Source organism: Polypterus senegalus, unplaced genomic scaffold, assembly GCF_016835505.1.
Source record: "Polypterus senegalus isolate Bchr_013 unplaced genomic scaffold, ASM1683550v1 scaffold_1326, whole genome shotgun sequence".
In the NCBI taxonomy this organism is placed as follows: Eukaryota; Metazoa; Chordata; class Cladistia; order Polypteriformes; family Polypteridae; genus Polypterus; species Polypterus senegalus.
In genome coordinates this window covers 3,545-17,591 of record NW_024379742.1, presented here as the reverse complement: position 1 = coordinate 17,591, position 14,047 = coordinate 3,545, and the positions used below count along the sequence as shown (strand labels likewise).

At 39.5% G+C, this 14,047-nt stretch overlaps 1 protein-coding gene across 1 annotated transcript; it reads left to right on the top strand.

The window, feature by feature from the left end:
• The first annotated feature begins 5,378 nt into the window (after positions 1–5,378).
• On the top strand, positions 5,379–11,836 carry igfals (insulin-like growth factor binding protein, acid labile subunit). The gene is made up of 2 exons (XM_039742688.1): positions 5,379–5,464; positions 8,943–11,836. Exon 2 carries the CDS (start codon positions 8,948–8,950, stop codon positions 10,745–10,747), a length of 1,800 nt encoding a protein of 599 aa, XP_039598622.1. The 5' UTR covers positions 5,379–5,464; positions 8,943–8,947; the 3' UTR covers positions 10,748–11,836.
• The last annotated feature ends 2,211 nt before the right edge of the window (positions 11,837–14,047 follow it).

The following is a 14,047-nucleotide window of genomic DNA, read 5'->3' as shown; positions in this document are numbered from 1 at the left end:
CAGTTCATCACGCAGGGTCGAGCTGGTGAAAGGATGGTTCCTCAGTGTGAGACACCAGCTGTCAAACATGGAGGAGGAAGTGTGATGGTCTGGGATTATTTTGCTGGAAGCAGCAGAGTTGATGACTTGCACAGAGTGACTGGCATTCTGAATCAAATGGATTGCCACAGTGTGGCTGTTATATCAGCAAATATGGGCTACTTTGATGAATCAAAAAGTTGAATAAAATTTTGTACACTTAATGATTCCTTAATGTTATTTTTATTTGTCATTGTTAATTGTTCTATGCCTTGATTTCATGAAACATTAATACATTAAACTGCATGCATTTCCATAAAAACTGACATTGTTCTAAAACTTTTGACCTATAGTGTACATATACTGTATGTATGTATGTATGTTAGTGTACATATACTGTATGTATGTATGTATGTATGTATGAGAATATCTATAATCTGCTCACATGAAACTTTTGCTTTCTTATTCTTTAAACTTCATATAAAGGTACAGAAACAATGCAGACAGTGTCAAATTGTGTTCCTGGCTGTCCAGATCAGATTAATTCCCTGGAAAAGTAGAGCACGTTATCAGTGTGGCGTTGGACAGGTCTCAGCAGCTGGCGCAGATCCAGTTTGAGGCAGTCCCGAGAACTGAGCCTCTGGGAAGCTCATTCTATCATTCTATTTGCCTTGTATGCTTTGGAGCACGTTGTGTACACACATCACAGCAGAGGAAGCATTTTTTATTGTATCCTCATTAATTTGTGACTGTTTTATAGATCTCCATTACAAAGTGCTTTTCAAATTAAAAAAAAGTTGCAATATAGTATCAAACTGAAATGTATAAATAGAGTGGAATTTTGAAGTATGACAAATAAACCATGTAAGTGGCACTGAAAAAGATGTCACATCAAGAGCAAAGAAACAGGCATGTTGGGATCAGAGAAAGAAATGGAGGCAGGAGAAATTGTAACAGATGAAGCTGCTTAAGAGTACATTTAAAAGAATCAGGGAGGAAGATTTTAAAAACAGAAACATGACATGATCCTTCAGTTAGCCATTACTGTATATTGGAAATGAACCCCGTGAACAGATGACCAAAGAAGAAGGATTTTATTAACGAATAAAATTAATTTAGAAGAAATGAAATAATCTTTGTAATTAGACTAACGTTATTTGCTGTGTTTTATAAGGGGATATCAAGTTGAGACTTCAGCTTGGTGGCAAGCCTGACTATCACTTGGCAATTTCTCTAAATACACGGTGACAATAACTGTTACAGAATTTTAAATAAAGTGAAATAATGAATTGAGATCTGTAAATGATGGAAGAAAAATTCTAATAATCTGGTAGTATCTCAATTCTTGCCCATTTCAAATATGTCAAGAATTTTCAAATGAATTACAAATACATTAATTTACTTGCTGTCATAAATGAGCATGTAGTTGTTTGAATGGATCTTTAAATGTCATTATGATATATTCAAATTTGACACATGTTAATTAAATATTTGGCCTAAATATGATGAGCAAAATTGTCATTTAGATATATCTTGAAATGGTTTAAATTCACTAAGAAACAACTGGACGGCCTCTTTAAATCAAATTTAAATAGTGAACAGATTGCAAATATAATTTATTTAGGGACACTAGTAAATAGTGTAAGTGAATGTGACTTTAAATCCATTGATAGACTATTTTTTATGCCGTATAGCCCACCACTACAAGGCACTTTAAAATACAGATTCACAGTATAACTATATACAGTACTTTTATTTGTGTTTTAAACACTGGTGAACAGACACGATAAAAGACTTAGTGAAGATCACACATGTAGTTAAGGGCAGGGTTAAAGCAATGGCCTTGTGAGTTTGGTCCCACCTGCTTAGCCACTATTCCATGTTGCTGACAACATGTATTGACAAAAGTGTAAGAGCCCTCCTGACATACCTTTCTGTTTTTGCTGAGGATGGGCCTGTACTCCTGACTGTGTTATCTGGGGTATTCCAGAATGTACTCATCATCGACTACAAGTGCATGCATTTCCAGGAAGGCCCTGCCTCGATTCCCCTCGATTGTGTGTGTTTCTGTATGCTGCATTGTCAGTGAGGATGTATTTGGGTTTGCTCAACATTTCTCTACAGTTTCTTAATTACAGAGTCTCAGTATTTCTACTCCCTAGTGTGATAATTAATGGGTAGTAAAGGTTGAATTGTTTCTTTTCAGAAAGTCCTTAGTCCTTACTGTTTGCACTGAGCTGCTGGTAGGGAAGCTACTTCTCTGTAACTGCCCACCAAGAGATGCTCGTCAGGCCTTATGTGCTCAATCCTCTGGCAGCTCTAGTGACATAACACAGCATGTCTTAGAGGTTTTGCGCTTTTACTAAGACTCTAGAAGGCAATTTTGCCTAAACAAAATAATGCTTTTAAAAGATTTCTCAAATCTGTGGAAGTTTCCTGTATTCATTGTTGTGTAACTAGGTTTTTATTGTGACACACTAAGAACGGAAGAGTTTTGACAAACAAGAGGAGACCATTTCTTGCTTGCTTGTTTAGCTAATAGCTAAGCTGCCCCAATATTTCATCCAGATACTTCTTGAAGGTTGTCAAGGGTTCTGCTTCAACTCCAAGTTTTGTCAATTTGGTCCAGATTCCCAGCACCTTTCAATAAACAAGTGCCTCCTGGCTTTAGTCCTAACTACACTTACCCATAATTTCCCCTGATGTCCAGTGCTGTCTTAATAGCATTATAGGCCCCCAGGCAAAGCAGTGCACTGGGGCCCCTACCTACGCAACCACTCAGTAAGTCACATGGAGCCCCTATGCCCATGGGGCCTCCGGGCAACTGCCCAACTTGCCCCTGCATTAAGACAGCGCTGCTGATGTCCTTAAGTACGTGAGTCACCCTTAAGCTAAAAGAAATCTGATGGATCTACTTTTAACAATGCTTTTGGGAATTTTTGAAGACCTGGATTAGGTCCTCGCACAGAGTGGTAACCAGCACTGCCCACTGCCACAGTACTCCAGATGTCTCACTAGTGCATTCCAAGCGTAATGTCTCTTGATTTATATTTATATTTTTATGATATAACCTAACATTTTATTTGCCTTCTTAATCATTCCTACATATTGTTTGGACAATGGACGTGTTGTGTCAATGTAAACCCCTAAAAGCTTTTTAGAGGTTGTTTCCTGTAGATAGATAGATAGATACTTTATTAATCCCAAGGGGAGATTCACATACTCCAGCAGCAGCATACTGCTAAAGAACAATATTAAATTAAAGAGTGATAACAATGAAGGTATAACAGATAACCTTGTATAATGTTAATGTTTACCCCCCCTGGGAAGAATTGAAGAGTCGTATAGTGTGGGGTGAAACTTGGCACAGTCTTTTTGAATTGTTCTTATTGCCTAAGTGCTTCCAGATATAGTGTCATTCAGTCCATGTGTCATTTGTTTGGTTCATCCAGGTACTTTTTAAAGCTTGTTAAGGTATGTACTTCAACTCCATGATCAGTTTGGTCCAAATTCGTGTTACTTTTTGTCTAAAGAAGTGCTTTTTGCAGTAAAGTGTCTTATTAGGAAAGGTTCCCACAAAGTGTGAGGAGAGGTGAGGCACAATAGAAGCAGGCTAAAACATTGTCAGACTACCAGGCAGTATTAAAGACAAGACTGAATCATGAAGAGAAGTGAAAGAACATTTCCAAAAGTCAAAATCCAAATGTGAAAAGAGCTTGTCTTAACCAAAAGTCTTTTTGGAAGTGCATGTTTTTTTAAAGTTTCCCAAAGCTAGAAATTTTTTGTTTCCATACTACCATCTTAAAAGGGAATTGATCGATTAATCATGCATCGCTGCCATGTTGAGTACAATGGGCAGCTAAAGGTCTACAGCAAAGTGGGGAAAAACATAAAGTGGCAATGTGAGAATCAGTAACAAGATCGTGAAATGGTCATCCCACTGAAATGCCATCAAGTATAATCAACTATCATGAATTCATAACCAAGAGGAAGAAAGTGTTGAGTAATGAATCACAATAATAATAATCACAGTGTTGAAATTCTTGACAGTCCCTGACTTCAGTCTTGAAAGCACTTCTCAATTTCCAGTCCTAGCCAGAGTCAGTCCCAAAACCAGTGGGTGAAAGGTAAGGACCAGCATTGTACATGCACACTTGCTGTTGGTATACATTACAGCATATCTTTATTACACTAAAGTACCACATTCTCAATTCTAGCATTGCTGAAAAAGTTTTTCAACGTAGCTAAATCAGGGTATCCCTCTTGGGACCACCCAGAGGTCATAGCAAAAGAGAGAATTAAAAAAAAATGGAGTACCATTATGAACAATGCTGCACGTCCTCTCTCTGACACACTAACTCTGAAAACTTTCAGCCAACGAATCATTTAGCAGAAGTGTGTCAAGAAACGTGACTGGGCTCCTTTTATAATAAAAGGCAATACACCAGCATAATTCCTCACTGGGACTGTAACTGCCAAGTCAGACATTTTTATTTATTTTTAGAAATTCTGGTGTAATAAATATTTACGTATATGTATATATACTGTACACATTTATTTATATATATATATACAGGATGAGTCAAAATTATGTTAATATTTGAATCCCAGAAACAATTTCTTCACAAATCATACTCAAATATGTGCAAGGTGATTTACAAGAATGTCTCGACCTGTTTGCCATCATGTTCAACACAAAAATTAATGAGCAACAGAACCATTTAAAGCTCGGATACACACTTGGAGGGGAAAAGATGTTCCCACAGTCTGTATTCTGTCCTTAAGGTCATTGATATCACAAACTTTCCTGCTATACATGCGCTTCTTCACCATAACCCATAACCAGAAATCACAGTGTCAAATCAGGGGAGTGTGGAGGCCAAGGCAATGGTCCACCATGACGTATCCATCGACCTGGAAAGATGTGGTCGAGATAAAAGTAATCCTTTAGTGTTAACATAATTTTGACTGATTAAAACTTTAGGTAGTGTCTGTAAAAAGCCAAATTTCCCGCTGGGGTCAAATAAATCTATCTATCTATCTTATCCTACCCACTACACTAAATTATAATCTGTCTATCTATCTATCTATCTATCTATCAAAGACATTCATGTTTAAATCATAGCAAAACATCTCATGGCAAAGTAGTGTATTAAAATGTACCAATTACAACTTGAACCTGTTGTCATGTGCATATGATGACCTAGTAGGCTTGCTGCTGGCTTGCTTTTTTGGTGGTAGACTGGTGTAAAGAAAAATAAAACGTTTTATGTGAAATTGTTTCAGCACAGAAATGCAAAGGTTAACCTGTTGACTTTGTGACGCACTGGGTTTGCTTTTGGAGAGAGAGAGAGAGACGTGACTTTATGGAATGTGTCCGGCAGTCATACCTGTAAGCATCCAGTCAGAAATCGACAGGCTGTAGCTAAGACGGTTGTGCACACAGGTAAGACAATTTTGTTATATTTTTTGAGAGTGTAAATGAGACTGGTAACCCAAGGTATCAGACTTGGACTTTAGTATATGTTATTCATTGTACAGGTAGATAGTGATCCTTCAAGTTGAGGAAAAGCTTTCACTTCAGGCAGCCTGCTAAGTGAGTAGACAGACATTACAAACTTTAAACAAAGCTCAACTCCTCTCTAAACCAAAAGTGCTCATAGAGCAAACCCTGTTTTTAATAGATTTTCTTGCAGTTTGTTATGCCCCACCTAACCGTGCACACTGTTCTTGGTGTTATTTTCATTCACATCTGGAGATCATGTAAAACATTTAAGCGCGATCATCTTGATACATCTAATAAAGCAAGTGCATGGTGGTTTGTAGCATTGGAGGAGTGTGCCTGAGGCTTTACAGAAGCCTTTAAAGGAGGAAGGTCTGTAAGATAAGCTGAATCAGATCTTTCCTATCTTGAGGATGTCCAAGTTGAAATAGTCTTTGAGTAGGCTGTGGATGTGACAATCTTGGATTAACTTCCTCTGCTTTATGACCACAAGATGACTAAATAATATTATTACACTACATGATATAAATACTCCTGTCGTCACATGTATATTCTGCACCATGCTTGCTAACGTGTTGAACATCAACCACCCTAAAGCTACATTCATAGTTAGTTAGTGTGTCCATCTGCACACCAGTTGACACATTAGGCAATACATCTTTGTCAGTTGAAAATATCTTTAACTTTTATGGCTGTTCCCTTCAATAACATTTTGTCATCTTTAGGTCTTGGTTGTTAATATCCAACTTGTTTAATATGTACATTTTCTGTCATATAGCCCATCGCACTTCATAAAATGTCCGAAAGTCTTTGTGACGTTTTCTCAAAAGGAGGGAGGAGGCGCTAATAGTGCTTTACCACAGCCACTACATGACAAACCACCCGGATTGGGAGAATTTTCCCTTGATGCATATTCCAATACTTTATTTTGGCCAAGAATACGGCTCAAGCCCAATTTTCCGTGTTGTCAAATTTATAATGCAGTAATTCGAGGGGCAATGGATGAATATTTTGGACACAATTAAACAAATAAATGCTTTGTTAAATGTGATAATAAATATGTAATAAAAAAGTGATACGTGAGCATAAATGATTAAATGTGTCAAGAAATGTTTTTTATTGCTTATTTATTTATGTGGTGTTGACTGGCAGTAAGGAAGCAGTCGGGAGCAGGAAGAAATTTTGGGATACTACCCCGGTAGCCTTGTTTAATTATAATGGAAAAAAGAACCTGAGTGCAAAATGCACAGCTGAAAAGATGCTGATTCAAATTCAGCCCACTATGCTGTACTCGCCAGAGACCATCCTCTCAACTTTGACAGACATAAATGACAGTTTTCATTTCATTGTGTATTTCATGTGGCCTGTGGTGTTACTGAAATAAACAAATGAAGGACTAAATAACCCTGCGGTGGGCTGGCACCCTGCCCAGGGTTTGTTTCCTGCCTTGCACCCTGTGTTGGCTGAGATTGGCTCCAGCAGACCCCCGTGACCCCGTAGTTAGGATATATCAGGTTGGATAATGAATGGATGGATGAAGGAATAAATAAATACGGTGACCAGGTGGAGAGACCACAAATATTCACAAAGGACTATTGGGGCAGCGGCCAGGAAACCCCGTATAATGACAAGGCAAAATTCAAAAAAGAGTGCGTGAGGGCATAACACAAATAATGGCTATGAATCTACATTTTAGACCAAAGGGTCCCATCACTCTGGAACTCTCTCCTTTGTGAAGTTCGTGTCAGAATGGGGATCGGCAGCTTGTATGGTTTCCATCCGGAAGGGGTGGAACCTGCTTGGGGTATCATGGGCTGGGTTACGTGTCCTCCTTGGATTTCTTCTCTGAACTGCAGATAAAAGAGAAGATGCAGCTAGCTTCAGTGCCCCTGCCTGTCCCTGTCCCCATGCATGACAATACATAAAGCAACAAAAAACATATTTGATGAAACATTTAATTATCTGCAGTGGGATGGCGCCCTGCCCAGGATTTGTTTCCTGCCTTGCGCCCTGTGTTGACTGAGATTGGCTCCAGCAGACCCCCATGACCATGTAGTTAGGATACTGTATAGCGGGTTGGAAAATGACTGACTGACATTTAATTATTTATACTCCCATGTCATTGTGTTTTTATTCATTTGTTATCACAGATTTTGTTTATTTACTTGTGTATTTATGTTTTTTATGTATTTAATTTTTGCCTGTAATATTCCTTCATACTAACTTGCCCACCTGGCAGCATTGCTATGTGACCTCCAAATGTTCACACAAATGGTCTCATGCCAATTTTTTTTTTTTTCTTTGCTTTGATTAAACATAACCTAGTTAATATGACATCTAATAACATTTTGTCAGTTGCATTTGAAACTAATACTTAAGGCTAAAAATCATTCATTTTGAGTTAAGTCAACTTAAGGTAGCTGTGTAAAGGAAATATCATTTAAGCTTAAAATATTCTGAGTAAAGCCAACTTGAGGGGACTTTACAATGTCGGCACGTTTGATTGGTTCTGCTGTTTAAGACAATCAAACCCATTTGTGCTCATGCTGCATAAACTAAGCTTGTTAATGTGTTGATTGTATGACTTCAGACATGCTCAAGATGAGTAACGCCAATGTAAGGTAGCCATGTCATGCAATCCACCTCAAGAACAGCTTCGCGAGTGTACCACAATTTAAAAGTCCTTCCACGCTTGGTGTTTAGAAAGGATAGGTTTTCTGCTGATCATAAGAGAAGAGATCAGTGACTGCAGTTTAAGAAGAAAGGAGTGAAGGAACTCAACAAATTAGACATTTTTGATTAATTGTGCACTTGCAAACTCAGTTCCAGCATTGTGCCCGGTAGTGTCTGGGGGCACTGTCCTTCTGAAGTGTGTTCATTGTCTAATTGTGCCCGAGAGACTGTGGTCAGCTATTTGAAATGGTAGGAGCCTTGAGTGGGAGCTCAGGATAACCCTGTATGCCAGGAGATCTTTGTTTTTCTGCTTTGTAAAGCATTTATAACATCTTGAATTTCCACGAGCCTTTGTGGTTAATCCAGTTCCTTTATAAGCAGCACGCCGAGTTGTAGCACATTTCATTTAACGAGAGACATATTAACATGGCCTTCTACTTCATTACACTCTGATGTGTATAGAGGCTAACAATATTCCAAAACTGTATTACTTATTACTTTAAGTTCACAACATTTTGATCTCATCTGCATTTTTAATGTCTGTTGTTCTGTTTTGTACTTCACTTTTATGTGTTTGTTGAGCTAAAATCTTATTTGCCTTTTCTTTATGTTCATAGTATGAATGGCGTAATTGTTCCATTTTTCCTGTAGTTAGAAGATGGAATATTCTTTATCAACCCTGGACATCTCAGTAGTTAATTATGAGGTCTTTGATTTTCTGATACTAACCCATGTTCTTTTTATTCAGTGGAGATGAACGGCATCTTCCTGATCTCCAGCCTGGTGCTCGCAGTGTCCACTGCTTTTCCAAAGCCACATTTAGAAGGAGAGGAGCATCATCAAGGTTGCCCGGCCATCTGTTCTTGTGTTCTCGATGAGTTCAGCTTGGAGGTCAACGTGTACTGCAGTTCACAGAACCTGTCGATCATCCCAGCTGGCATCCCCAGTACCGTCCACTCCTTATGGCTAGACAACAACAATTTCACATCCATCCCATCCTCTGCTTTCAACAGCATGCCTCACCTAAACTTCCTAAATTTACAAAGTGGACAACTGTCAAGTTTGGATGTGGACATATTCCATGGGCTTGGAACACTTGCACACCTGCATTTGGAACATAATTTGCTGCGTTCACTCCCTACAAATCTCTTCTTCCACACACCCAACCTGATTTCTCTTAGCCTTCAAAGCAATCAACTTTCTCGCATTGACGATGGCCTCTTCTCAGGTCTGTCCAGCTTATGGCTGCTTAATTTAGGCTGGAACTCCTTAGTGGTGCTCCCCGAATCAAGCTTTCAGGTCCTGCAGAACCTCAGGGAGCTCAATCTAGCCGGTAACAGACTGGCATACCTTCAACCACAGCTATTTCAGGGACTAATGGAGCTGAAAGAGTTGGACCTCACAGGTAATCTATTAAAAATCATAAAGACCAACATTTTCCAGGGATTGCAGAAACTACAAAAACTGTACCTGAGTCGAAACCAAATTAACATGGTGGCTCCTCGTGCTTTTCTGGGCATGAAATCTCTTCGATGGTTAGATCTGTCAAACAATCGGATGCCCAGTCTCTATGAAGACACCTTCACCGGTCTGCCAAGCCTTCATGTCCTGCGGCTTTCCAATAACTCTATTACCAGTCTACGTCCAAGGACATTCCGGGATCTGCAGTTTCTGGAGGAGTTAAGACTTAGTTACAATAAGATTAAAATGCTGATAGAGAAGACTTTTGAAGGGCTCAGCCATTTGGAGGTTTTAGCTCTTGACCACAACCAGATTCAGGATATCCGTGTTGGTTCTTTCCTTGGTCTTGCCAATTTGGCTGTGATGAGCCTGTCTGGGAATTGTTTTCAGAATCTTCCAGAACTTGTTTTCAAAGGTTTGACCAATCTTCACAGTCTCCACCTTGACAACAGCTGCCTGGCCAGAATAAAGTCTCAAACTCTTTCAGGCCTCACAGGCCTTCATCGACTCTTCCTCCAAAACAATGACATATCTGCGATCGAAAAACAGAGTTTCGGAGACCTAGTAAGCCTTGAAGAGCTTGACATGAGATTTAATAAACTGTCATCTCTCACCTCTCAGATGTTCCTCAGCCTGCACAACCTCAAGTACCTTTGGTTGTCCTCCAACCAGCTTCACCACATTGCATCAGATACCTTTTTGCCCCTTAAGCGTCTTTCATGGTTAGATCTTTCTTTTAATAAGCTGGCATCTATACAGAATGGAACTTTTCTCACCCTTGAGAAATTTAAATATCTCAATGTGAGTGGAAACAACCTCTCCAGTTTCTCTCAGCAGATGCCAGACAGCTTGGAACAACTGTGGCTCAACGGAAACTCATGGGCATGTGACTGCACTGCTTGGATGCTCTGGAATTACAGCCTAAAAAAAGTCACAGTAGTCCCCCGCTTTCAGGAAATGCTAATGGAGGGAGATGACTCTCATTCTGTGGTCTACAATTACAATAATATAACGTGTGCCAGCCCTGCCAATGTCACTGGGGTCGATCTCCGTGATGTTGGTAGCGATCACTTCCAGAACTGCAAGATTTAACCTTAGAACAAGTGAACGTTGCATCGCTACATTTAGTCTGTTTTGCCTGATCATGCGAGCCACACCAAGACAACCAATCTGAGAACATCTGAAGTTCTTAAGTGACCTAAAATTTCAGGCTCAGGGAACTGGCTTCACACTGTTTTATACACTCTGTAACTTCCAACAGCAAGTGATGAAAGTACGCATAATTTAACGTCTGCTTTACCCTGCATGCTTTGCAATGTTTTTCGCTGGAGTTTTCCTAATTTCATTATACTCATCTTTTCACAAATTCTCTGTAATCTTCAGTTAAAAAGGGACAATACACAGGATGAGGCCTGTAGCAACGTACACCTTATGTTCATTCTGTTTGCGGCTCTTCTTCTTAATTTAAATATCATTCAGATACTGGGGCTTTAAAGTTTTTGCAGTAAAATGCGTCGTGTGGCATGACAGCGCAGCATGTAGTGTCACTGCCACTCGGGTTGGAACCCAAGCTAACATAAAAATTGCAATCACAAATTAACTTCAGTTTCCCAGTTACCTCCTGCTCTTCATCATTAAATTATTTATTACACGTTTCATCCAGTGGATGGCTCGATGCACAGTGGTAAGCGCCACCATCCTGGTTGTTGCCCGCATGGCGTTTTCACATTCTCCCTGTGTTGGTGTGGGCCTCCCTTGGGGTTTTCCAGTTTGCTTGCACATCCTAAATGTGGCTGAAGTGGACTCGAAGTCACTTTATGTGTGTGTGTGTGTGTGTGTGTGTGTGTGTGTGTGTGTGTGTGTGTGTGTGTGTGTGTGTGTCCCTTCTGCTTCCCATTATGCCTGCATAGGCTCGGGCCCCTGAGGTCCTGCTTTGGTTTGAAAAATGAAAGTGTGTCCTGAAATGGACTTGTCAGTGAGCCATTATTTGTTTAAGAAAGAATATTCGGAATCTTTTTTAATGAACGTTTTGTGTTTTATTTACATAATTTGCACTTTTTTATTTTTTGTAGTTAAATTATAATTTGTTTGCATTTCAGTGTTAATTTTAGATACTCAGCTATGCTTTTTAATGCTGTTAGAAAGTGAAGTTAAAAATAAATATTTTAAGTGTACAGCCTACCACCCCAGTGCTATTTTAATCTGGTGTATCTAAAGTCTATTTACTTTCTTTATTGGAAGATTAAAGACAAGGTCAAGTTTAAACACGGCTGACCTGTGGTCCGTTTCCTGTGAACCTGGGTAATAATTTCCAGATCTGAAGAATACAATGACTTCGATATTGAAATGTGAAAGTCCGCAGGGCTCTGTGGACTTAGTATGAGAGGTGATCAAATTCCCAGTGCCTGATGTCAGCCCTGGGCATCTCTGTGGCTGAGGGTTTTCTTTTTCATAGATTTGTGCTTCTAGGTGGGCTTCTGTCATAATTGGTCATGATGATGTGTCTTTATTTCATCATGCTTGAAAAATGCTTTTATAACGATTTAAAAAATTTAAAAAGTGTTTGTTTTATAGGAGGCATGGTGGTGTGGTGGTTAGCCTGGCTACCTTCCATCAGCAACAACATTTATTTGTGTAGCACATTTTCAGACAAAGGATGTAGCTCACAGTGTGTTACAACATGTCAAATAAGTAGTTACCTGCCAAGAAGAACCAATTAAAATTGGACAGAATAAAATGCATAAATGATATTGTGGACACTGGCCCGGACACAGACAGGCGGACACGTTCAGCTCACTCAACACATGTTTATTTACACAGTCCATTATTCACAAGTGCACAACAACCCCTCAAAAGTCCCCAAAGTCCTGGCCACTACAATGCCTTACTCTCTTCTTCAGGCCGCCTCCTTGCCTCCTCCTAAGACCTTGTCTCCTTCTCCTCCTGACTCCAGCCATTATATGAAGGGAGGCGGCCCCTGTTATACACACCCGGATGTGTTTCAGGTGTCCTCCAGTGACCTTCCGCTGACATACCCCTGTGTGGCGAAAGCATCGGCTATGTACCCGGAAGCACTCCAGGTGTCCCCGATCCTCTTCCCCCCAGCACTTCCGGGTCGCCACCCCAGTCACCTCTGACAGTATATAAAAATAACTAATGTACACTTAAATAAGATAGATATATAATTAGGAGAATCAGAGTCCTTAAAGTGTACGTTTTTTAAAGTCTTTAAATGACTGTCCAAAGATAGGGTCAGATGGCCAGGATGAACAGAAAAAACAAAATAACTCCAGTTAAACTGGAGACAAAAACAAAATCTATAGGGGTCTCATGCCAAAAGACCACCCAGCCCACACTGGGCATTCTGCCTAATATAAATGTTCTTAAGTCATTATTTATTTATTTTTTTTAAGGCTTCATCTTATAGGTTTATGGGTCTCATGGCAGATTGGGGTTAGACGTTCAAACCTCCCTGGCAGCTGCAGACGACTTTGATCAAGTGGTGGAGGCACAGAACACTACCACAGAAGAACCGGACAAGAAAACAGAGAAAAGTAAAAATTAATAAAGATTGCAGATTTGTTGAAGAGTATGATAATTCTGCTCATATATAGTTTACTAAGGGTATAAATAAAGTGGAGTTATGAAAAAGCTGAATTTAAAAAGTGGGTTAGGGTTAGGAGTTTTTTAAAATGATCAACAGTGTGAGCCTGGTGTATCGCCATTGGTACTGTATTTCAGATTTTGGTGCATCGCCTCAAAAGGGCACCTTAACACTTCTTTTATGCTTGGCTCTTGGAATAATAAGCAGGCTGCAATTAGAAGATCTAAAGTTATGACTTGGAGTGTAGAGGGACAAGCACTCTTAAATATAAGAAGGAGCAAAATTATTTAAGGCAGTGGTTCTCAACCTGTGGGGCAGGCCCCATTAGGGGGGCGCGAAGATGTGAAAAAAAGAAAACAAGAATCAAAAATATGAAAAAAACATCTGTTGAAACCAAAATAAATTAACTTAAACTACATTCTGATACTAGAACAATAAATATAGAGTTAGATAAATAGCGATAAAAGTTAAGTAGGTATAATAAAATATGCAACTACATTTCAAAAAAATGTTAGGGGGGGCAATTAAAACTGTTATGAAAACTCGGGTCGCAAATACTTGAAGGTTGAGAAACGCTGATTTAAGGCTTTAAGTAGTAGTGGGGAGCCGGGCAGGGCCGTCCTCACTGTTCTGTTTTGCTACTACGTGGGCAGAGTCACGGGGGACGGCAAGTTAGAAATATAAAAACACAAAATAATTGAGCACGTAAGTATTGGCCTCCGTTCAAGTGAGCTCCGTTAGTAGATGGCAGCCATGACAGCCTTGAGTCTGTGTGAACAGGTTTCCCT